The 24,348-nt window shown below is 35.1% G+C and overlaps 2 protein-coding genes and 1 non-coding gene across 7 annotated transcripts; 2 read left to right on the forward strand and 1 right to left on the reverse strand.

Annotated features, from left to right (window-relative positions):
* Nucleotides 1-7,179: 7,179 nt before the first annotated feature.
* Nucleotides 7,180-10,631, reverse strand: LOC121261707 (receptor-like cytosolic serine/threonine-protein kinase RBK2). 3 transcript variants are annotated; one of them, XM_041164200.1, is made up of 9 exons: nt 10,468-10,631; nt 9,933-10,008; nt 9,436-9,792; nt 9,068-9,319; nt 8,808-8,962; nt 8,636-8,715; nt 8,419-8,554; nt 8,163-8,312; nt 7,180-7,673 (listed from the first exon to the last, which is right to left on the reverse strand). In XM_041164200.1, exons 3-9 carry the CDS (start codon nt 9,788-9,790, stop codon nt 7,545-7,547), a joined length of 1,257 nt encoding a protein of 418 aa, XP_041020134.1. In that variant the 5' UTR covers nt 9,791-9,792; nt 9,933-10,008; nt 10,468-10,631; the 3' UTR covers nt 7,180-7,544. The 3 variants fall into 3 exon arrangements, with proteins under 3 accessions (XP_041020134.1, XP_041020133.1, XP_041020132.1); XM_041164199.1 differs by having other exon boundaries at nt 9,436-9,807; XM_041164198.1 differs by having other exon boundaries at nt 9,436-9,810; nt 10,468-10,630.
* Nucleotides 10,632-13,791: 3,160 nt separating this feature from the next.
* On the forward strand, nt 13,792-13,864 carry TRNAA-UGC. The gene has a single exon. It is a non-coding gene; the product is annotated as a tRNA-Ala (tRNA).
* Nucleotides 13,865-13,933: 69 nt separating this feature from the next.
* Nucleotides 13,934-23,227, forward strand: LOC121260899 (protein tas-like). 3 transcript variants are annotated; one of them, XM_041162973.1, is made up of 12 exons: nt 13,936-14,119; nt 14,205-14,304; nt 14,493-14,601; nt 15,322-15,410; nt 17,591-17,647; nt 17,815-17,923; nt 18,012-18,113; nt 18,254-18,318; nt 19,372-19,475; nt 19,574-19,638; nt 22,164-22,218; nt 22,558-23,227. In XM_041162973.1, the coding sequence occupies exons 1-12, from the start codon at nt 14,062-14,064 to the stop codon at nt 22,716-22,718; spliced, it is 1,074 nt and encodes a 357-aa protein (XP_041018907.1). In that variant the 5' UTR covers nt 13,936-14,061; the 3' UTR covers nt 22,719-23,227. The 3 variants fall into 3 exon arrangements, with proteins under 3 accessions (XP_041018906.1, XP_041018905.1, XP_041018907.1); XM_041162972.1 differs by having other exon boundaries at nt 13,934-14,119; nt 19,378-19,475; nt 22,164-22,699; XM_041162971.1 differs by having other exon boundaries at nt 13,935-14,119; nt 22,164-22,699.
* Nucleotides 23,228-24,348: the final 1,121 nt, after the last annotated feature.

Genomic DNA, 24,348 nt, shown 5'->3' on the forward strand with positions numbered 1-24,348 from the left:
AAGTTATTAAAAAAAATACTTCTTTAGCTATTAAATAGAAAAAAAAAATAACCGGTGAGAATTCTCGATAGCTACTCTAGAATCTCGCTGAGAGTGGCATTTTTCATATTAGATACAGTCTAAAGTGTAAGATTCACGCACTTCTTTTATAATAATTACTTTTAAAAAAATTATATTCCAACATATTTTAAATTCTATTTATCTATTTTTATAACTCTAGTATAAAACATATTTTTTAAAAAAATTCTTCAAAAAATTCTCTTTTTTTCTTAAACCTAATAAATAATACAGCTTAACAAAAAAATTTATTTTATGTTCCAATGAGATATTAACATTTTTTAATTCACAGATTGAGCTGGATTGGGCTTGCCAAATATTTTTAGTTTACAATATTTTGAAATTTAATGTTTAAATTAAACCTGTTTTATTAATTGAGGCTGTAAAGGGTTGCCATTTAGGTTCATAAATCCGGTTAGTGTTTAGTGTTGTCATGTAAATAAGATTATACGGCTCAAGTCTAAGGGAATTCATTTCTTTAAATAAGTCAAATCAAATACGACACAACCATGTTCATAAATGAATTGTATCATATCAGCCACATAACTCATTTAATACATTAATTATTTTGAATTGATTTGAATATCATACCCATTGATTTATTTTGATGGATTTGACATATTAATTATATTTACTAATAACTAAATTAATTTGATATTTGACTTCGTAACACTAACTTTTTTTTATCGCTTGTTGGGTTCATTATCCTTGTATTAAATATTATCAATCTTATTTAAATGACTGATTTTGGAATTCAATTTAAAAGTTATCAAAATGACAACATTTTTTGTCATGTTTGCTTTAATCATTGTCAAGGTGAGACCATTTTGGCTGGAAAATTGCCTTGAGAGATGAGGTCATATATTCTATATAGCATTAGAATGAGAAAAAAACTATTTTGTCCTCCCAAATTTACCGCTCAATTTGATCGCTTGCCATTTTTTTTTTTTATTTAGTGATTAAGGAAGTGATTTTAAATGTATTGGAATTATTTTTATTTTTTTTTAAATATTTAAATATATATTTAAAAATGTAAAAAATAAAAAAAATAAAAAAAAAAACCAAAAACTGAATAGCGGTAAGCTTGAACGAGCTACTCTGCAGCCCGATTCGTAGAATAAATATAATTGAAGTTTTGCTCATTTTGTACTTTAATTGACTTTTTCATTAATTGTACATAATCAACTCTACTATTTTTCATCCAAAATTTACTTTTTATCCACTTGTTGGGTTCATATTTGAGAGTTGTATTAAATATTATCGATGTTATTTAAACATTTGATTTTGGGATTCAATTTAAGAGTTATCAAAATGACATCATTTTTTGTCCTATTTACTTCGATTATGGTCAAGGTGAGACCATTTTTGTGACTTGAGAGATGAGGTCATATCATATGAGTGAAGTGTTGCTCATTTTGTAACTTTAATTTCAGTATGTTGTGGATAAATGACTTCCCTTTTTTTTCCTGAGGCGTGCCTCTTTGATTAAAGTAAGGGACAAAACAGTGTCATTTCAATGAAACTGTTGTAATTTATTGTTAGAAATACTAGATCATAATACACAATGGAAGCAATATTACCGTCGAAAATATGTTGGATCTAATGCAGTTGTTCCATGGATTTTTCGTCGTTGTTGTTCATCCGAAATCTTTACGTATTGATGGTGAAGTGTGCTACATGATAAGACCGAGCAACACCCATATATTCCACAGCCTAAATACCGAGACTAGAGAGAACTATATTGAGAGAGATTTTCAGAAGCTATATAATATAGCCCCTCTAAGTGTAACCATTGGCTGGCCATTAAGGGTCAGCCAGCAAGGCTTATAACCCCTAAGAGAATGGGAAGGGGTGCCCACTATGGGTGCCCCTTTATTACGTCTCTCACTCGTATATAATGGGCAAGATCTCAGACCTACATTTCTCAATATATTCTCAATCTTTTTCTTACTAACAAATAAGTTGTGCGACTGTCGAGCACATCCGTAAAAGAAAAATGAAAGCACTATATCAAATCTCTCTGAGAGAAGACCAGCATAGCAACATCCCTAAAACTACCCTTGGTTTGGGTTGTGAGAATACCTGAGAAGTGTTAAGAATGTTTGTGAATAGTAATGAAAAAGTAATAATAAAATATTGAATAGTAATAAAAAGTAGGTGAAAAGTAATAATAAAGTAAAGAATAGTAGTGATAGTACTTGAGTCCGAATGACTCAGAGCAATGCTCAATCTCCATAAAACATGATGTACTCATAACTATATCGCAACTTTCAAGAAGCAACATAACTTGCCAGTAGTGAGTACACACCAATATCAATGTGTTACCAAATAGTCTTCCATTCGCCCTCATGTTTTTTAGTTTCAGTCCAGTTGTTTTCCTAGCAATGCTTCTTTACACCTCATCATCCATAGTCATAGATAACATGTCTAAGTAGAAGGCACTAAAATATCAACCTCATGACACAATCAAATGTCTGATAAGGACATAAATAAATTAAGATCACACAATTATGACCTATAGGACTCACAGGATAAGGAAGCAGGGATCCACTCACTCACCTTTACTGTTGGTAACAAGCACATGTAGTTTAAAATATATGCTATGGTGGAGTTCTCTTTCCAAAGAAAGAGCATATATCTAATCTCAATACACTGTACAGATCTTAGTTTAATCGTTATCTCAGCACCTAACCCGAATACCTCCATTTGCTCGATATCCGAAGCGCTAAAAAGGATCTCGCATATGGCTAAACCACAGGCTACATGGATTGTGGGTAATTATGCACGGTCCTCTTAAATATGACGGATCTCATCTTAGCTTTCACTAAGGCTGCATATCTTTTGTGTCTTACAACTTATCCCTCTTTGGACAAGTATCAAGTGACAAATTGTCTCATCTTTGCTAGCTACCCATTTGTAAAAATAATCGCTCGTGTGAGTGAACTGGTCTATGCATGTCGACATACCTTTTTCACCGTAACTCCCAAATTTATGCTTACAAAAAAAAAAAAAGCTTTCAGTCACACCACATGATCATAGAACACATTAGTGTCATGTGCACGAAGAGCAATACCATAACAGAGAGAAATCACATGCTTAATTAAAAATAATCAAACCATAACTCTCAAGTGGTGTTTTAGAACCATTTATCTCCATGTGCATTATCATGTGTAGTAACTTTTCAAAAACATGTGTCTACTAAGAGACTCTGTTTTTTATAAATAAATAAATAAATAAATAACTTTGCGCAATCGTGAAGTCAATGATTCATCGGGAATTTCACTTAAGGCTAAATTCACAATATAAACCGTATATTCTAGTCAGCAAATATAACTGTGACTTTTAAGAATATACAAAGTGACCACAAATAACGTTTAGCAAACTTAATTTGTGATTTCAGGATTTCATATGAATCTCTTATACTTAACAACAACATGTGAGATAACCAAATTTTGTTATTTATTAAGAGTAAAGCGATTAAGACCTTAGCCCCCAAAGATAATTACAACAATCTAGCTATTACTTTTAATGATTTATTTAACTCGCATCACAAATTCACTTTAGCAAGTAAGTCATATTTACCCCTTAATAAAATCTCAACCTCTAACTCTCATGAGTAAACCATAATAGAAACACCAAATAGTATATGTAAAACTATTTTTTGACATTTTTCATCTCATTAATTGGCTATGAATTTTGAACAAAAGTTCTTAGAAACTATTTTGCTTGTAAACAATCTCACAAGACATGAAATTTGAGCTATTTTTCATAAACTCATGTCCACTATCTCATAGTATAGAAAATTACTCATTAGGCGACAATTAATTATATAAGACAACCAGATCATCATCTCTATTAAGAGGACATTTTTCTAAGATTGTCAATAGTGTTCAAAAAACCTCATTTTATTCAATAGGTCATTAATAAAAATGACTAGGTACATTGAGCATTTTTGAATAGACAGTTCGTTTAAGCCACATGTAAACAGTACGAGCATCATTCATTTGCTTTTTGTACCAAAATAGTACAAGCAACAATCATGCACTCATAGTACTTTGTGCCTAAATATCACAAAAAGCTAATTATCTAATTCTCCTGCAAGAATCAACTATTTGACTCTTTCAAGAAAAGTTCCAATAAAATTGCGAGATAAATTGCTCTCACCATGTAATTCATACAATTGTGATTCAGAAAATATTTTACCTTAAAAATATATATTTTTTTAAATAAATAAATAAAATTTGAAATCTCATCCTTATGATGAGACAATTTTTTTATTTATTTCATGTCCTTAGTATGCATGTTTAGGAACTTTAACATAAAAAAATACTCATATTGCATTTTCTCATTGACTCTACTAAATAAAAGAGAGAGATCTTATTAGCGAGAAAACCTTTAATTTTTCAAACTTCACACCCATCATCTTATGCGTTCACCACACATTTTAACATATTATCTATCCACCTGAGAAATAATATTATTGAGATAATAAGTGACCATTCAACTTCTAAACATCTAGGAATCCTCACTAACAACACTACTTTCAATGAGTCTTAAATCAAATTAGGTCTAAACTTCACTAATATCGCATTAAAAGTGCTAAAAAAATCTCCTTCTACAATAAATACAGTCTACGACGTTTTAGCAGCTAACTAGTGATATCCCTATTTCTCGCTTAATATTTTTCATTTTCTCCAATTCACTATAGGAGAGAAAAGAAAACCTTGCGAGAAATTATCTTAGTCTAAACCCCATCTTGCATCAGTTCAACCACAAGCAAGACTTTTCAGTTTAATTAAGTCGTACCTAATTTGTTAACCGTTGCCAATTGCAGTGTGCCGTCCATTAATAGCGACTCTGAAGCTCTTGGCAGAGGCACCAAGTCGTGGAAGCGCTGCCCCACGCTACACAGTGTGCTGTGCTACACCATGGCAGGGTTCCTGACATTGTATCCTGCGCAGCTAGCACCTTTGGGCAGAATGCTGTATCTTGGGGGTGACGGCCTAGTTGGTGTGCGCAAAGCCATGTGCGGTGCAGTACCCCGATGGTGTGCCCACACTAGTGCTTTGTACACTGTGCCACGTCACGGTGTGGAGAACGTGACTAGTTCTAGCTATGACACCGGTTGACATAGCACCGAGGCAAGCACATCACCACTAGAGTGCACTGTGCACAACAGGTGGGCACTATGTCTTGGGAACGCAACACTCAGCTGATGTGTGCAACACCCTTGTCAACGTAGCGCCATGAGTGGCGCACCATTGCTACACCTAGATGTGCTTGTTGTTCCACCTAGATCACGCTGCTCTTGCTGTTGCGCAACACCACATACGCCGCTGCTTATCGCGTAGCACCCAGTGTGGCACTGCTTGTCGCGTAGCACCCATACATCATTTTGTATGGCTGGTGCTCGTAGTGACATGGGCAGTGAGATCTCACTATGCCCATCTAGTTAGCGAGGTATGGGTGCGGGTTGCACCATGAGCCAGCCTTCATGGTAGCGTTGTTCCTTCCATGCGCACGATACAGTGGCCAAAGTGCCACCTAATGAAACAGGGATGACAATGGTCTGGTGCGTACTATTGTATGACCTAGTCGCTCTGGGCGAAACAAATCTCGCGCACAACATCTTTTTCTATGTTATGGCTATTTGCAGCACCTCTCAAGCAGCCATAGTTATCGATAGAGGAAAAAATTCTTGAAAATGTTTTTGGAAAAAATGCAATACAGACAACAAAATATAAATTGGGAAGAAACCGATCATGCTCTGATATCAATTTTAGAAATACTAGATTATAATACATAGCGGAAGTGCTATTACCGTCGAAAATATCTTGGATCTAGTGTAATTGTTCCAAGGATTTTTCGTCGCCGTTGTTCATCTAAAATCTTCAAGTATCAATAGTGGAGTGTGTTATGTGGTGAAACCAGAGCAATACATACATATTCCACAACCTAAATACCAGAACTAGAAAGAACTATATTGAGAGAGATTTTCACTTTCATATTCACATGTATTCATCCAAAATGGGGAGGTACTGTATAATAGTGCCTCTAAGTGTATCTGTTGGCTAGTTATTAAGAGTCAACCATCAAGGCTCATAATCCCAAGAGAAGGGAAAAGGGTGCCAACTATGGGTGCCCCTTTATTACATTTATGTTTTCTCAGTTGATATTAATAGAACTTGCAATAATGACATAATGTCATCCAATTATAGGTATAGACCATTTGAATTGTCATCGCTTTTAATTGAGCAACGTTTTCTTGACTTGGTAGATCATTGTGAGAAGAGTTGATGATTCTATGAAGAAAAAATATGAGTTTTGTTATGTACAAGCAAGTTTGTATACCAATCTGCGTACTAATGTTGTTTCTTTCATATTCCAAATTCAAATTAGTACTGTTTTCAATAAAATCTACTTTCTGATCAATCATATTGAATGGGTGTGCATATTAGTGCGCATAATCGCTTTCAATTAGATTTTCCAATATATATATATATATATATAAATTGAGATTTTTGTGATACATCAAGTCACATTTAGCAATAAAAATAGTCTTATATTTTGATATATTACATCCAAACACATCAATTTATAAATAATTTCTATTATTATGAAGTCTCTCTTTATTATTTTGAGGCATGTTTCATTCTAGAGAGAATGAAAATCCCACGACAAGCAACCCCAAAAGAATAATGGTAAATCGAGACTGATGAAAGCCAACCCTTGATAAGAATGGGGGGTTTGACTTAAGTGCTAATAGATAATTAATGGTAGACATTATCTACTCGGCCGATTCATTTTAGCTGTGATTATTGTATGGCTAACCATACTCAGTCCGCACAATCTTTCCCCCTATTCTACTCATTTTAGGTGTTGCATTAATAAAAATAAAGTTTACAAATTGACTCTGATGCATCTGATTATAAATTTAATTTTACAGTAAAGAAAATCTAACATATCATATCTAAACTATGTCAGTTTGTGAATTTTATTTTGTGACGTCTTAGCATTTCTCTTAACTAGGAAAAGCATTTGACAGCTCCAAATTGCTGTTCAATGAATATCAGACACTCTTAAGAAGGATATGCAACTGCAAATGACCTTGAAGAAAGTTTCTTTAACTTGATCCATGTAAATTAAACTGTACAGCGTATTCTCTACAATGAAAGCTAATTTGACATTTTCAAGCTTCGTTTCCTATATTCTTTTTGTGCACTTAGGTTTAAAACCAATGTCATTCATTCCATTTGTTTTTTAACTAAGTACACAGGTTAAAAAGCATAAACATTCCTTTCTTCCATCTCCAACAGAAGCATATAATTATTCTTTTCTTCTGGGTCCAACATACTATATGGTTGATGGGGCAAGATGAACCAAAGCTTTGTTTCATTCATCAACAGCATAAAAGATGAATGATGAGATACGATCATCGTTGCTGGGAATTCCATATCTGATCCACCAATGATGATGTTTAATGCTAACTAAATCTTGGTTGCGTAGCACTCTTCTGCATTGATGAACTCTTCATGGAATGCTTTTCGGAAGAATTCGGTTCGGCTCTTTCTCATGCATTTCAAGCAGCTAAGGTCGCCACTCAGAAGCTGCAGAACCTGGTACCCATGTTCAAATGTAAGCAATGGAATTTGTCACACATGGTGTTGTGTAGCTACAGAGTTATCTAATGTCAATATAAAACAAGTATCATAGCTTACTTTTACACCTACTAGGAAAGACAGGACATTCACTTATAAAATAATAAGTAGATCAAATTAACTGACCGAAAAGCTAAAGAATTACAAGCTCAGTTATCATACTCAAGACCTAGCAGCCAATCGGATATAAAAAAGTTACCCAATACCATATTACTAGAATGTCTTGAAAATGAGAGACAACAATGAAGCACTGACATTGAAAAACATGTATATATTAGTCTTACTAAATTTCCCTAAACCTTGCCTTATCTTTTATAATTAACTAATATATGATAAAGTCAGTCTTTCAGGTAAGTAACATTCCAAGAATCAACCATTGTGTCCCTCTCAACAGTTACCGGGAAGTTTATCCCTTAATTTCATTATCACTTCAAGAACAGAACATGCCTGGCTCATACAGGGCCGTCGAATTGAGGACTGTTGAATGCATAAAGAAGCAACCAAGAGCACAAGATTTATCTGAGGAGAGTTGTAGTTATCACCAAGAGAAGGATCAATGAGCTCGTTGATGTGGTTCTTCTTAATCAAAGGTTTTGCCTGATCCAGTACAAAGAGAGGCACTAATCAATAGCCACCCATCTGAGTTGTAAATTTAAGATACAAGTCCAGTACCTGCACATGACCAAATAAGCAAGAAACATACCCATAAAACAAGGCTTTGCTGGGAGTAATCTAGTGCTCGGCGTCCAGTGACTATTTCCAATAGCAGCACACCAAAGGCAAAAACATCAGTCTTTTCATCAACTATGCCATGCAGTAAGTACTCGGGAGCAAGATACCTGCACTCTAAGAATTGAAGCAATGAGTCTTCAAGCTAAACATGTGGTGGATAACTGCACAAAACTAAGTTGGTTTCAAACCCAAATGTGCCTTCAAATTTTGATACGATATGGTGAGTCCACTGCTCTGGCAGCCATTTTGCAAGTCCAAAATCACAAATCTGTACAAAAGATCAGTACTGAGTCCATACTACAATAATGTCCAAACAAAGGTTGCTTACATAAGTTGATGTTAACTGACTAAAAAGGGTACCTGAGGCTCAAAGTCCCCTGTAAGCAAAATGTTTGAAGCCTTAATGTCTCTGTGGATAATTCTTCTCTGACAACCCTCATGAAGATAAAGTAAACCCTTAGCTGTCCCTAGTGCAATCTTATATCTAATACCCCATTCCAGCTTCTCTTTTGAACCTATAAAAACATGCATCCCATTTTGCCGCAGGAGAAGAATTAATGAGGATCCATTGAATCAATCGTCAAGATTTGAAAAATAGTAACCCAAAAACGATAACTGACCATAAAGCAGGGAAGCTAAGCTCCCATGTGGAGATAGTTCAAGAACGAGGTGCATTCCTCCTTCAACCCCATAACCAATTAACTTAGCAGTATTTGGATGGTTCACATGTGCCATTACTCCAAGCTCTGATAAGAAGTCCGCTACAATTTCGTCGGCTTTCCCTTTTGTCAGACGTTTGATTGCTACCAGCTGCCCATCTCGTAAACACCCCTTGTAAACTTCAGCATAACCACCCTTTCCAATCAGATTCTCTACACCAAAGCAAAGCTTTATCTTGGTATGGCAGAACTAATTTCAAATGGGTGTGCTAATAAATAAATTTCCAGATGTAAAATTGAAATCTTGAAGCATACTACAAAGTACAAACCGTGGCTGAAATAATTGGTAGCAGTTTGTAGCTCATACAAGCTGAAATTCTTCCATGGTAAATTGGTATAAGTCAAATCGGGATGGACACGAAAAAAAGGCACCATGGACATGGCCTCCCTCATACTACCACTCATTCTTCTTGAGAGCTTGGTGACACTGAGAGGATGCAATGTGTCTAATGATTTCTTGGATCTATTTCTTAATAACTGGACAAATCCACGCCAGCCTGAAACGGGTTTTGAGTTTTTGGAGACTATAGCTAGTTCTTTCGAGGAACATGTTTCCGATTCTGAGCTCTTAAAGTAGTCCTCAAGAACTCCAACAGGAGAAGATGAATCTACCTTCTTTTTCATATCTGAAGATCAGAAACCTACTGAGAAAAGAAAAAGAAAAAGAAAAAGAAAAGAATGTATACAACATCACTATCATGCTAGCAATGGTATTAGAGAAATGTGCAATTTTGAGTAAAATAAGTGAGAAGATGGGAATTTTTACCTTAAGGAGAATCAGAGGCAGCATAGATAGCATCTGTTGTTCTTATTTTGATTTCGTTAATAGCATTTCGTTTTCTCTGCAAATACGACCCCCCCCCACATTTGGATTAGAAGGCAAACCATGAACAAAAGAAGCCAATTACAAGTAAAAACCAAGAAAAAGTCTAAATCAGAGAGAAAATTTATATATACATATTGATTAATGCCTTAAAAACATATGAAACAGACACTGACGTAGGTACAAAGAAATTGAACTGATGTGACACTGGGGAAGAAACTGGCGTCTTGGAAGAGCAATAAAAACATATGAAACAAATACCGACACCCTTAAAATTAAAAAACCACAACAATAATCTGAAGCCTATTGAAGTACCAGACCAAAAAAGAGAATAACAAACAAAATTAATGAATTATGAAGAGAAGCGTGACCCCACATCAGAAACAAAACTCAAAGTTGATGCCATAGACAAAAAATTCATAATTTTGGGATAGAAATTCAAATCACTAAAGCAAGTTAAACTCGGGTTTGGACATACCATGAAGAAGAAACTGAAGGTTATATATCATGTACGTTCCATCGACAAACAGAACAAAGAAACAGAAGAAGCTAAAACCAGAAGAGAAGATAACGCAGAGAGAGAGAGAGAGAGAGAGGAGAAGAGAGAAGATGCGGGGTTTGATTCGGGTGAAGTCTTGGCGCTGCTTTTGTATGTTTCCCGGGTTACTGTTCACAGTTTTTTTTTTTTCTTTTTTTTACGAGTTTCAATTTTGATAATCCTATTGAAATTACTTCTTTTTTTTTTTTTTTTTCCAATTCAATTTTTGTATACCTTAAATTTTTTTTAAAATAATTCACAACAACATTAAAAACACTCATTTTAATCACTAAAAAAAAAAAAAAAATTTGTCGGGACCGACGATGAGAGTAGCATTTTTTTCGCAAAACCGACGGTTGATGACATGTTTGTGTCCTGGACAGGACAAGGATCGAAAAGGATCTTCTTCTTATCCGGACAAAACATGGTAACTTCATTGGTCAGAGACGCTTCTTTTGCCTTATTGGTCGGTCTCCTTTGAATGAAGCGTGCAGCCTTACCTTTTGGAGCACAAAAACATGTCTTATAACCAATTTTAGAAACCATTTAATATTTCTCTTTGAATTTATCATCTTGAAAATTCAACACAATACATTACTACGAAAAAAGAGTCTAATTTAAAATTAATAATAAATTAGGGTAAAATAATTTCGATTATTATAATATGGACTACAAATCAAGACGTAAAAATAGCTCCACGAGTGATATCTACTCATCTTATTATTATTATCATCATCATCATCATGTTAATCAACAAATTAATACTATTACGACGAAAATGATATTGTGAGGTCAAAACTTTTCTACTCATGCACGCTTCCTTAGCTATGTCATGTATTTTTTTGTTTCGGATTTAGCTATGTCATGTTGCAGCGCTATAATACAACCTTTCTCGTCCCCACAGATACACGACAGCCGGTAGCTAGCCTTTACTTGTATGTGCTACAAATCCATTGCGTCGTGGTTACAAATGCCTTTGAAAATATAACAACAATTTTAAAAAATAAAATGCTAGGTGCATATAGTACGGATCGAGCTGATCTTCCTTGTAGGAGGCATTAGATCTTTAGGAGAGATTTAAATAGTGAGTTGAGATGAGATGAAATTTAAAAATTAAATAAAAATTATAATGATTAAATGAGATAATGAATAATTTCTCTCTTAGTTGTGAAAATAGTAATTTCAAAATTTCGATTTTAGGATTTGTCATAATCTACGGTCTTTGTAACATGGTATTTCTCTACCTTACGTGACGACTTTAATAGAATTTGGGGCATAAACTTTTATTTTTTAACTAAAAAAGTGGTTGCATAAATCAACATTTGGTAAGCAATTTTTCAAATCATTTGCTTGGAAATCATTCCAAACATAAATTAATTAACACAATCATGCATTAAGCATTAAACCAAAAATCCCCATGCACGCAAGGAGCTATATAAAGTATATAATGGGGTATGATGAAGGGCATTCTTCACCAACAATTCAAGACAGCTCATGTACCAACTGATACTATCATATCGATCTAAAGAATTATACACTCAATTGAGTCAGTTTCCTTCTTTTTTTTTTTTTTTTTGGTCTTGTCTTTTCTATAATTATATATACAATGTAATATTTATTGTTGCTTCTTTCACAAGCTTGTTGATCCGGTGAAGGTCCTTATTTAGATTATAAATATCAATTAATTTAAGAGTAATACTAGATACAATCATAGATTGTATAAGCGTTACGTACTATTTTTAAAAATGAGTGAGATCTACAATTAAAAAATCCTATATTCATTTTTTTTTAAAAGAAGTGCGTAATGCTTACGTATTCTATAATTGTAAATATCACTTCTCTTAATTTAATTGAGTTGGATTAATGGTAGAGATGGACGTAATTAAGGAGTGTTTACATCCCAATTTGTGTGTGGTTGGTTGGTGGCTCATAATTACCATCTTACCTTAAAGTATATGTATTTGTTAAGATAGGTATACTATTTATCAACGACCCTTTGGTTGACAGCAACTTATGATCTTGTTCTCTCTCCGACATAAAGTTGACCAATAATTGAATTTAGTGACACTTTAACTAAGTATAATTTATTCCACTCAATATATAATTACTTGAGAGTTTCAAAAATAGGTTAAAAATTATTTAAGATCTTTAAATTGTCTCAACATCTCTAATTAAAAAATAATAATTTAGACACTATTTTTTACAATATTTTATACAACTTTGTTTTAAATGAGAGGTATTTTTATAAAACATCTATAAAAATAATATAATTTTACAAAAATATTCTTATTTTATAACATTGTTATATAATATATTGTATAATGTATTATATATATATATCATTACTCTTAAAATATATATATATAGTTTTGATTGAAAAGCAGCCAAGGAAATAATGAAAATTAAATTGTATTTTTTTTGGAACAAAGGGGTTGGGCAGAGGATGGCCAATCACCACGTACTTCGAGTCAAGGGCTGGTGAAAGTGTGTTCGCTATAGCTACTTTCATACAAAAATATCTCCCAATGTCACGCTCATAACTCATTAAGCCAAAGATTCCAATTGAGATTTCTTGTAATTTTTAGTCCAAATATTTTGTTAGAATCAGGATAGAGACATCTACAATATGTAAATTTCACTATACTTAGACTTAGATTGGGTAGTAGAGTGGGTAGTGAGAACACTATACTACTATTTATTATTTTATCATTACTTTTTATATATTTTTTTACTAATATTCACTAGTATTTAATATTTTATTATTATTTTTTAATTACTATTAACAAAATATCTGAGACTATTTTACTATCTAAATGAAATCTAAGATGTTATCTGTGAATTATTTTGGTATAACATTTAATATAGTGGAATTTACGTGTGTCTATTTCTTTCTAAATTGTACAAAATATTTATATAAAAAAAATTGTAAGAAATCTTGATTGCAAAGATCCACTGTGAAAGTGAAACTTCAATCTTTAGAGATGGCTGCTCAAAATTCTAAAAAAGAATGATTTGTACAAGTTTCAAATAGATAAATATCATACAAATTTTTATAAAAAAAATGGACTCCATCTTAAAAAAAAGGTGTAAATAAATATTTTTTATTGATAAAACTTACTTTTTTATACAAGACTTATATATAACTTGTTTATTTGAGACTTGTACCTAGAAATTAAAATTAAAGCAGAGTCGGTGGCCAACACAAATTATTTTAAGAAATATTTTTAGAGTTTTAAAATATAAGTGATGGACGTTGTATCGAAAGGGGATGTAGCTCAAATGGTAGAGCGCTCGCTTTGCATGCGAGAGGTACAGGGTTCGATCCCCTGCATCTCCACTTAGTAGTGTTTTGACTTTTCGTCTTAGGGGAATCTTCTTATTCCAGACTTGACTTTACTCCTCGCTTAGTTTTTTCATTTTTTGTAGGATAATTGGGTCTACTCCTTCCTCACTTGGCGCTTTTATCAGCAAACTTGAAACTAGTTACGATTGCTTTTCATCTCTCGTTGCGTCGACCACTGCTCACACGACACAATGTCTGTTCCTCTCTTCAACCTCGCTCCCAATCTGACAGTTTCAAGGCTTTGCTTAGGTCTGGCTACTTTTGCTCTTTTATGGAAGTCGCTACTCTCTAATTCTTCAAACCGAGATTAACTTTATTTTTTTGTTTTCCTCAGGAACCATGACTTTTGGTGAACAAAACAGCTTGCCCCAGTCCTTTCACCTTCTCGACGAAGCTTTCAGTGCCGGAATCAACTTCTTCGACTCTGCAGAAATGTATACCCCCTTTATCCCTTAAGGTTCCTTTCTGGGTTCTTTTTTTTTTTTTTTTTTTGGTTCTTTTTCAAGTTAGTCTTTCTTCGGCTACCCCCATGTATATGTTATATGTCTATAATTCTGGACGCCCTTCTTAAGTTCTATATGCTTTTTAGATTCAACTTCTGGGTACGTTGCTATGTTTGTAGGTATCCAGTGCCTCAGCGTGCTGAGACTCAGGGTAGGAGCGAAGAGTACCTGGGCCGTTGGGTTAGAAATAGGAAAATTTCTAGGGATCGCGTCGTCTTGGCCACAAAGGTCTCAACTCAACTCTAAAGCTGTTGACGTTTATAGTATATGGCATACTTCTCGGGTAGCCTATTACCGAGTTAGTTCCAAAAGGATCATCTTTAATGTATTTGCTTTATTGCTTTGCTCTTAAGTTTTATCTTCCCTTCTGTATTTGCTTTAGTCACTTATCTGTCTGAGGACCAAATTTTCAATTCTAGTACATGACCAAATTGACAGTTTGTTGAGGGTTTCTATAGTAGTCCCCTGTGAAAATTTCTGCTCTGTATGCGATTGCTTTCAGTTAGACGTGCTCTTAGGATCGGTTAAACTTAAATGTCACAGAAATGTACAATTTTGTGCTATTTTTTTAGGCAATTGTGAATGCATTTCAATCTGACTTTCATTTGTTGAATTTGGTTTTTGCTCCATAATTATTTCTTTTGGGTGGTGGGTAAAACGCTGAGGTATATTTTCTGGATTAAGGTGAGAGATTCTATAAGCACATGAAGGTACCTTTTCTGTGGCCTCTGTACTATCGTTTTACTGTAATTATTGCTGTAATAATTCCAAGTCATGTATGTTATACGCCTCTTCGTACTCGTCTGACCCTAGTGTACTACCGTAATGACAGTAAGGCTGTATATAGCAGGAAGTTTGTGAGCTTTAATAGACAGTTTATGATCCATGTTAGTTTTTTATAATTGTTTGAAATTTGAGCTTTGAACATTGTGATTTGTTTCTATCTAGGTGACTGGACCATCTGGGCAAATGACTTGGATACGAGGTGGGCCAATGTGTTTAGATGCCTGGAATATTACCAAGGCCATTGACAACAGGTTTGACTTTAATGGCATGGACCTTCATGACTTTCTTATTTCTTTGGCGCCTTCTTAATTAGGGCACACAGTGTTTTTTTCTTATTTGTATCGGGCTTTGCCTAATTCTTTAATTAATAAAGTTTTGTTTACCTATTAAAAAAACAGGTTTGTTTTTACACCTACTCATGTGAAGTTGTTGTAAGCCCAGATATCTTGTATTAACGCTGTCAGATGGACTAAACTAGTGAGAAGTTAGTCCTAATTGTTTGCATTTTATGTACACAATATATGTTGGCCAGCTTGCTATTGTCTTTTATTTTTTAATTCATATTACATTGAGGTATTTGTTAGTCCCATCCCCACCTACTCCCATGCCCCTGGTGTTCTTAGGTAGTCATCTCTTGGTTCTCTTGTATGGTGAAGATAATCTCTCATGATTTCTTGTCTTATCTTAGCATGTTTGCTCAGACAGACTTAGTTCAGTCTGCAGTAGATTCAAGTTTTGGAGATCTACATTCTTTTATAAGTAATAATTCTTTTATATAAGGTGCAAAAGGCACAACCAAAGTAGACAGGAAGCATACAAGAGAGACATCTATCTAGAAGGAAATGGACATTAACATTCTTGAAACTAACCAGTCCTCCAAAAGAATGCTCTAGCGTATGTAAATCCTTTTTTTTTTTTCGTTTTTCTTTTTTTTTTTTAAATTTTATTTTGATAAGTAAAATGAAAATTTTATTGATACGAATGAAGTAGGCGAAACCTGTGTACATAGGAAGTATACAAAAGAACACATAAATAAATTCTAGGAACCTAAAATTAAAGACAGAAAATCATGAACACTAGTTCCAGTAAGCACAATGGCTGAAAACCAAAGCAATAAGGTGTGTACAAAAAAGTTCTGAAGTTCCTCCAACGTGCTCTCCCTATCTTCAAAGCACCGATCATTCTTTTCCATCCAGATACACCACTTAATGCACAAAGGAATTGTCCTCCAAATTGCAGCCACCTGGGGGAAGCCTTGAATATTTTTCCAGCAGGCTAATAAATCCACCACCCTCAAAGGCTTAACCCAAGCCACGCCATTTTTTTTTTTTTTTCTATAAGTAAGATAACATTTTATTAATAGAAGTAAATAGGCATAGCCCAAGTATACATGAGGTATACAAACAACATACACCTAGTTACATAAAAAGGAGCTAGAAAGAGATTTCAGAAACTCATTGAAGCAAGCTCCATTAAGAACACAAGAAGATGCCCAAAGAAATAAAGAATGGAAAAAGAAACTTCTAAGCTCATCCGGAGAACGTTCCTTGTTTTCAAAACGTTCCTAGTGTATGTAAATGCTATTCCATCGTGATTGAAAAAACGTTGATTTGGAAGCATAATTTGCCATTTGACTATCTCTGAACTAGGTTTTGTACTCCAATATGATATCCACACTAATGGGGCCTAAAGAGTGTGGGATGAGATTTCTCCAAAATATAGTATTATCAGTGGCCATTGCCTATGCTTCCCAAAATAACATTAAGCAAAAGTCATACAATGTCTTCTGTTTTTATTCAATAAGTTAATATAAATTTTGTTAATTATAACAATGGGCGAAGCCCAGGTACACAAATACAGGCAAACAGTTGGAATTAGAAACCGATAGTACACAAATACAGGCAAACACCAGTTGGAATTAGAAACCGATACAAGGAAATCATGAGACTTAATTCATTAAAATCTAAAGCTATTGCCCAAAGGAACAGAGTTTTTGATAGGTGCCCAATGGAACAGAGTTTTATAGAAGAAAGTGTCGAGTTCATCCAATGACCGTGCACAATCTTCTAAGTTTCTATCGTTTGTCCTCCGAATACACCACAGTAGACAAATGGGGACCATCTTCCACATAGCAGCAATTTGTGTGTTGCCACTAAAACCCTCTCTTGGCAGCAAAGAGATATACACATTTTATTAATATAAATAGGCATAACCCAAGTACACTGGATTTATACAATAGAAAAAACCTAGAACTCATACTGAAGTTATACAATGTTATATTTGGTGTTAGTATGATATTTTTACCTAAGATTTACAGCCCATGGTTTCTTTTAATGGAATTGTTATAGCATTATGGAGGATGAGATTATTTACAGTTATTTTTAAGTAATTTGTATCATGGTTTGATGAGTTATTTATTGTATTGGTGCAGCTTGCTGCGCATGCAAACTGACTACATTGATCTTTATCAGATTCATTGGCCAGATCGGTTTGTATGTGGATCTTTACCTCAAATATCTGTAGGCATTAAAGTAGCTGCATGGCTAAACACAATTTGGGGATATATGAAAAAAATAATGCTCATCTTTCAGTTTTGTTTTCTTTCACACCAACCCAATGTTGTACTCTTGAATTAACTAATGGCTGATTTTGTAGCTATGTTCCCATGTTTGGAGAAACTGAATATGATCCAATCCGACAGTTCAGTTCAGTTGGCATAGAGGAACAACTTGATGCTCTTGGCAGAGCTGTTGATGCTGGTAAAGTGAGTGATGATATCATCCGTTCTGCCTCTATATTTCATCTGTAAATAACGTGACCTTTCGAAGTTTGATGGAAATTTTTGTTTGTAGATCAGATACACTGGTCTCAGTAATGAAACCCCATATGGTGTCATGAAGTTCATTCAGACAGCTGAAAGGGCTTCTCGTTGTCCTAGGATAGTATCAGTACAGGTTGTGTGAGTCATCTGGTTCAGAACCGCGAGGCTTCCTGTTCTGTTTTCTTATTCCTATTCCTCCATTTCTCTTGCTATTTTTCTCTCTTTACTTTTTTTATTACAATGCTGATGTACAACTCATTGTCTCTGTGATAGAACTCATACAGCTTGCTTTGTCGAAATTTTGATTCTGGAATGGCTGAGTGCTGTCACCATGAGAGGTAGTCATGTGTTTATGTCAATGTATTGATGATTTAGGGTGGAATTTAAACTGATCTACTCGGGTATGAAATGACATTTAAAATTTGCTCAACTTGCACAAGCTAATTTATGAATAAAGCTGTTTTAAAAAAGGTTATGGCATTCAGATATAGTTACGTGGAGTTTCTTGGGTTTATGACTGTTAATTAAAAATGTTGAATATGTTGGCATCATCGGAATCGTGAAAGTAATGTTCAGGTTGTTTGAAGTAGCAACGTGATTCAATGATGGCTACTTGGCATAGTCTTATTATTAGTCATACCAACTTCGAGGCTTAGAAGATGGTCCCCTTATGTCTCATTTGGTGTACTTGGTGGAGCACAATGCCTGGATTTTTTAAGATTGGGAGAGGACAGTGATAGATTTACGAGTCCTTATGTTCAATTCTTCTTATGTATCGATGGTGGTGCAATTAGTTTCAGCTCCTATAGCTTTCTAGAATTTATGGATTTGTGTTCTTTCTCTCCTTCCCTATAGTTGGATGTTTTCTATTGGGTTGTGTTCATTTGTGCTTTGAATAAAATTTGCGATACTTATAAAAACTTTGTAACTTGATTCAAAGCAGCTGCCCCTTGCTCTGCCTTCAAGAGAAGATTTAGTATTTGATTCAATATGCGCTGTGTTGGTGCTTTCCCACTTGTGTATGGAATTCATTGCTAATGATTTCGAATTTGGTTTAAATATCCTTTTTTTCCAGAGTGGTGCAGGATGGATTCAACTAAAAAGAAGTGATTTTTGTGTACATGGTTATTATTTATGTGAAACAGGAAAATTAATTAATGATATTTAAACTTGGGACTTCAAAGATGTATATAGGGGCAAGGATTTTTCTGCCAATGAGAAACTTTGGTTTGGTTTTACTTATCATGTGTGGCTGCACTTTAGATGGACAAAACCCATGTGGGGTATCTTAAATGGGTCTTGCTGCATTCATATCGTTGTAGTTTGAAAATCGAAACAATCTGCTGAAAGTAATTGTCTTATATTTGACCTCCTTTTCATTATATTTTTAGGATCAGCTTATTGGCCTACAGCCCCCTGGCAATGGGCATTCTCTCAGGGAAGTATTTTTTGCCTGATGGGGGTTCAGCACATGCTCGGTTGAATCTTTTTAAAGGTTACTAACAAATTACCTACATTAATAATTGGCAATTATCTGCAAAATACTAGTGAACTTTTCTCATGTGGAACTGTTGTTTTGTTCATCCTTCTCAGGTAGGTATTCAGAAGGGGAATCGAGGTATAACATGTCCAATAGCATCATAAAAGCAGCTAGCATGGTAAGCAGATGCTCATCAGATTTGATTTTAGTAGTCTGAGGGGCTTATTAAGAAGCTGTATAGTTTTTTTTTAATAAGTAAATGTAATATATTCAATCTCATCAGGTGGTGACATCCAAGTCCCCAAAGAGTATTTGATATATACACCTAAACATTAGAAGAAAAAAGAAAGAAAGTCCTGATGTAGAAGATCATTATCCCAGATATGACTGACCACCCAAAGAAATAGGGTTTTAGTGAAAATAAATAAATTCTAGTTATCCACTGATTTCTTACAGTCCTCGAAGCAGCAATCATTTTGTTCTCTCCATAGACACCTCCAACGTGCAAGAAGATCCACTACGCTTCTAAAGTAGGCTGAAAGTATTCCACAGAGCATTTGCCACTTCACAATGAAGCAAAAGATGGTCAACAGTTCACTTCTATGGTACATACAAGTTACAATACCAAGCAATCACCAATTGTTCAATGTGAGAAATGGCAAGTTTTGCCTATGGCAGCTGTCTGCACAAAATAGACCACCCTGTGTGGAACATTAGTCCTCCTAATTCTCTTCCGAGGAAAGGATTAGACCCCAGACCTGTAACTTGGAAGTGAAATCTTTTTTTTTATTTTTTTGATAAGTAAGAAAATTTTATTCATTGAATGAAATAGATGAAGCCTATGTACATAGGAAGTAATACAACAGAAACAAACTTATAAAAAAAAAAGTATACAAAAGAAGCACCTAATTATATTCTAGGAGCATAAAACGAAAACAAAAACTCATGAACAGTCCCTCCATTAAGTACAATAGCAGAGAACCATTGAAGCAAGGAGAACAAAAAAAAATTTCCAGATTTCCTCTACAGTGAGCTCCTTATTATTAAAGCACCGCTCATTCCTTTCCAGCCAAATACACTAGATAATGCACAAAGGAATCATCTTCTATGCAGCTGCCACTTGAGAACAACTATGAAGCCTATTCCAACGCGCAAGTAAGTCCACCACTTTCTTAGGCATTACCCAAACCAGCCCAGCTCTACTAAATACATCATCCCATAAAGCCTTAGCCACCTCACAGTGTAAAAGTAAATGATCCACTGATTCACCATATATCTTACATGAAGCACCACACCATAACAATCATGTCACGCTTCCTCAAATTATCAATCGTCAAAATATTCTCAAGTGATGCAGTCCAAATAAAAAAGGCAACTTTGGACAGCACGTGAACTCTCCAAATACTCTTCCACAGAAAAGAAGTGTGATGCTGAACTACACCTCATAATATGACCGAACCGAAAAATTTTTACTCCCTATATGCTTCCATAACATTCAATCGCTCTCATTTCCTCCAATATCCAGAGAATACAAGAAACTGAAAAAATCCGCAACCTCATCAAGTTCCCAATCCTGAACAGCTCTAATAAAACTAACATCCCATTGCACAGCTCCATTAGAACGGATCAACAAATCTGAAACAGATTCCTGCTGATTAGCAACCATTCGAAAATAGCCAGAAACACTCTAAAAAGAGCATGTTCACCACACCAAACATCAAACCAGAAACTAATTCTTGAACCCTCTCCAACATCAAACTTAATTTGTTTCGCGAAATCTTCCCACCCCTTTCTAATAAATTTCCAAAGACACACTATAAGTCCCCCTAATCTCCTTAGAACACCAACACCCCCCCCCCCCCCCCCCCCCCCCCCCCAAAAAAAAAATCACTCCCATATTTCCGATCAATAACCTCCCACCACATCGATTCCCCTTCCAGTTGATACATCCACAGTCACTTTCCCAATAAAGCCTTATTAAAACTACTCAAATCTCGAACCCCTAAATCTCCAATAACAATAGGACAGCAAACTCTATTCCAGCTCACAAGATGAAATTTATTCTCCTCTCCCACACCACTGCACAAATATGCTCTAAATAACTTCTCAATCCAATTTGCCACACCTACAGGTAATGAGAATAATGAAAGAAAATAAGTAGGAAGGTTGGAAATGGTACTTTTGATAAGAGTGATTCTACCCCCTTTTCCAACCCACCAATCTTTTCTCAATCTTCTCTACAACCCCATCCCAAATATTCTTTGCCTTGAAAAACGCCCTCAACGGAAGACCAAGATATTTCATAGGAAGAGAAGCAACTCTATAACCCAAAAGTTCCGCCAAGCAGTTGATATTCCTCACATCCCCCACCGGAACCCAAAAGTGAAATCTTTATTCATGATTCATTGTTGACTAGTAGCAGAAATAAAGACTGGTCTGAAACTTGATTGGGAAATGGTGATTGTTTAAGCAGATTTTTCTGTTAGACTTGTTTGAATCTGATTATCACATACCATTGTATAGCAATTAATGGCTTGCACTGTCTTTTCAAAGCAATTAAGAATACATACTTTTTCATGTATTTTGTGGATCTTTGCCGCTTTCATTGTTTAGGTTAGCATTATATTTTCATGTCTGCCCTGTGCATGTTGATCTGACTGATTCCTCTATACTCTCTCTCTCTCTCTCTCTCTCTGTGCGCAGGAATATCTTCATATTGCTGGAAAATATGGTCTTCATCCTGTATCCCTTGCAATTGGTTTGATATCCTTCCTCTCACTCCCTCATGCCATGTATACCCATTTAATGAAAAAATATCATGCCATCTATGAAGTTATGGTTATCTGTGCATGGTATTACCATTTGAAACATATACTCAGTTCAATGAATGGAGCTTCTCAACTGATGGGTGCTCTAAGTTTGGAATGTCTTTAATGTTTAGATAGAGTCTACACATACCTATAAATTGGAAAGATCGTTAATATCCTCCATTGATTGTGGTCCTTGAACATATCGAGCATGGGTGATCATTTTATAAGCTATAGTTTATCCATTCTTAGTCTATTTATTTATCTAAGTAATATAGTTCATTTGGCAGCCTTTGTTTTGAGACATCCTCTTGTTGCAAGTGCTGTTTTTGGGGCTACTAAGTTGTGGCAGCTTCAGGAGGTTCTCGATGCAATGAAAGTTGAGCTCACATCTGAAATAATTGGTGACATAAACAAGATTCATGCAAGGTTTCCTAATCCATGCCCCTGATCAATCGTTAACGCTGTTCAATTTCATTCCTATCAGGAAGATTTACTAGGCTGGCTAAATGGATCACCTGTACCTCCTGCACTTCCTTTTTTAATGTTAAATTTATGACATTATTGGCAACGTTGGGCTGCAAAAGATCCTGCTTTCTTGTTGGAAAATTCAGAAGTTACAATTAGTTAGTAGGAACAGAAGCCTGCCTTTTGTCCTACCATAAATTTTCTTAAGAAAGCAAAAGAAGGTTGCCACTTTAGTAAGTGCTTTGCTGGTGGGGAAGCCATATGAAAAAAATTGATGCCTGTCATGGAGTGCATCATCAGCAATTTCTTCAAGAGAAACATGACAGTAAAGGTTCGCTGGGCACTGTTCCATCTTGATAATTGTTCATGTGGGTAGCACATGTGAACCAATTTAGTTTTGTATACTTGGGGCTCATGTGGACCCAGATTTAAAAAACGGTTGCATCTGAAGTTGACAAAAACTAATATATTTTTTAGAATTTATTGCGGTGATACTCTGCACCTATTGAGTGCCTATTGTGTGGGCATCAATTGCCATACTCCTGCTTTTCTGTGATCAAACGCTTTCTTAGGATTTGGAAAGTTATTGGGTCGTAGGCTCTGGGTCCCAAACTTACAGGTCCACCTGGTAATGACAATGTAGTTGAAGTTTATCTTTTCGGTTTCTTTATTGTTGAGTGTTGAATGAGCACCGCTCATGAACTTTCTGAGAAATGATCTGATCAATGCATGCGTGCAGAGAGTGTAGATAATTCCTCCTCTTTGCAGCGAGGACAGTCGAAAACCATGATCCAAGGATGCTCAGGGTGCGGAGAATAACTTGGGGTTGTCTTTACAGTGAAGGAAAGGCAAAGCCCTTTCTGCATATATTTTGACATTTTCATTTTCTATGTACAGAGTGATCAAAGCACATGTTAACCCCCAAAAATATGAGCTTCTTCCATGCTAAACAGCCCCCACCTTGTTCCACCATTCTTCTACTGCGTGGTTGGTACCTTTTCTTGACGGATTGATTGGGAAAACAATAGGGGCACGTGAAGATCTTGAAAAAGGGTCCTGTTTACTGCATAACGCAATAATTCAATCTTAGAGAGATCTTAACAGCATGGACTTGAGGGAATATAAAAGGAGCTTACCACTATGGATTGCATGATTGTTTGTCTATCCTTATGGTCCACATAATGTGATTGCAAGACAAATTTTACCTCCTCTCTAACTCCCAAATTCCCCATACAACAAATGGAAAACCTCATGGTTTTGAACACCCAAATCGAGGAATCAGACAATGTGATTCACTCTCACCATTCCTCTTCATTTTAGGTAGTGAAGTTCTCTCTAAATTGATAGTCAGACAAGAACAAATGGGAATAATTTGAGGGATTCAAATCAGTTGGAATGAGCCTTACTTTTCCCATCTGCTTTTTGCAGATGATTTAATTCTTTTTGGCACAACCACTGCTCAAAATGCACAAGCTTTTGAATAATGCCTTGAGATTTATCAATTTTGGTCTGGCCAAAAGATCAACTTAGCCAAGTCCTCCATTCAATTTAGTACGAATGGTAGGCAGCATTTGATAAGAGAAGTTAAAGCAACCTTTAATTTTAAGCTTTCC

This window comes from Juglans microcarpa x Juglans regia, chromosome 4D (assembly GCF_004785595.1).
Source record: "Juglans microcarpa x Juglans regia isolate MS1-56 chromosome 4D, Jm3101_v1.0, whole genome shotgun sequence".
Classification (NCBI taxonomy): Eukaryota; Viridiplantae; Streptophyta; class Magnoliopsida; order Fagales; family Juglandaceae; genus Juglans; species Juglans microcarpa x Juglans regia.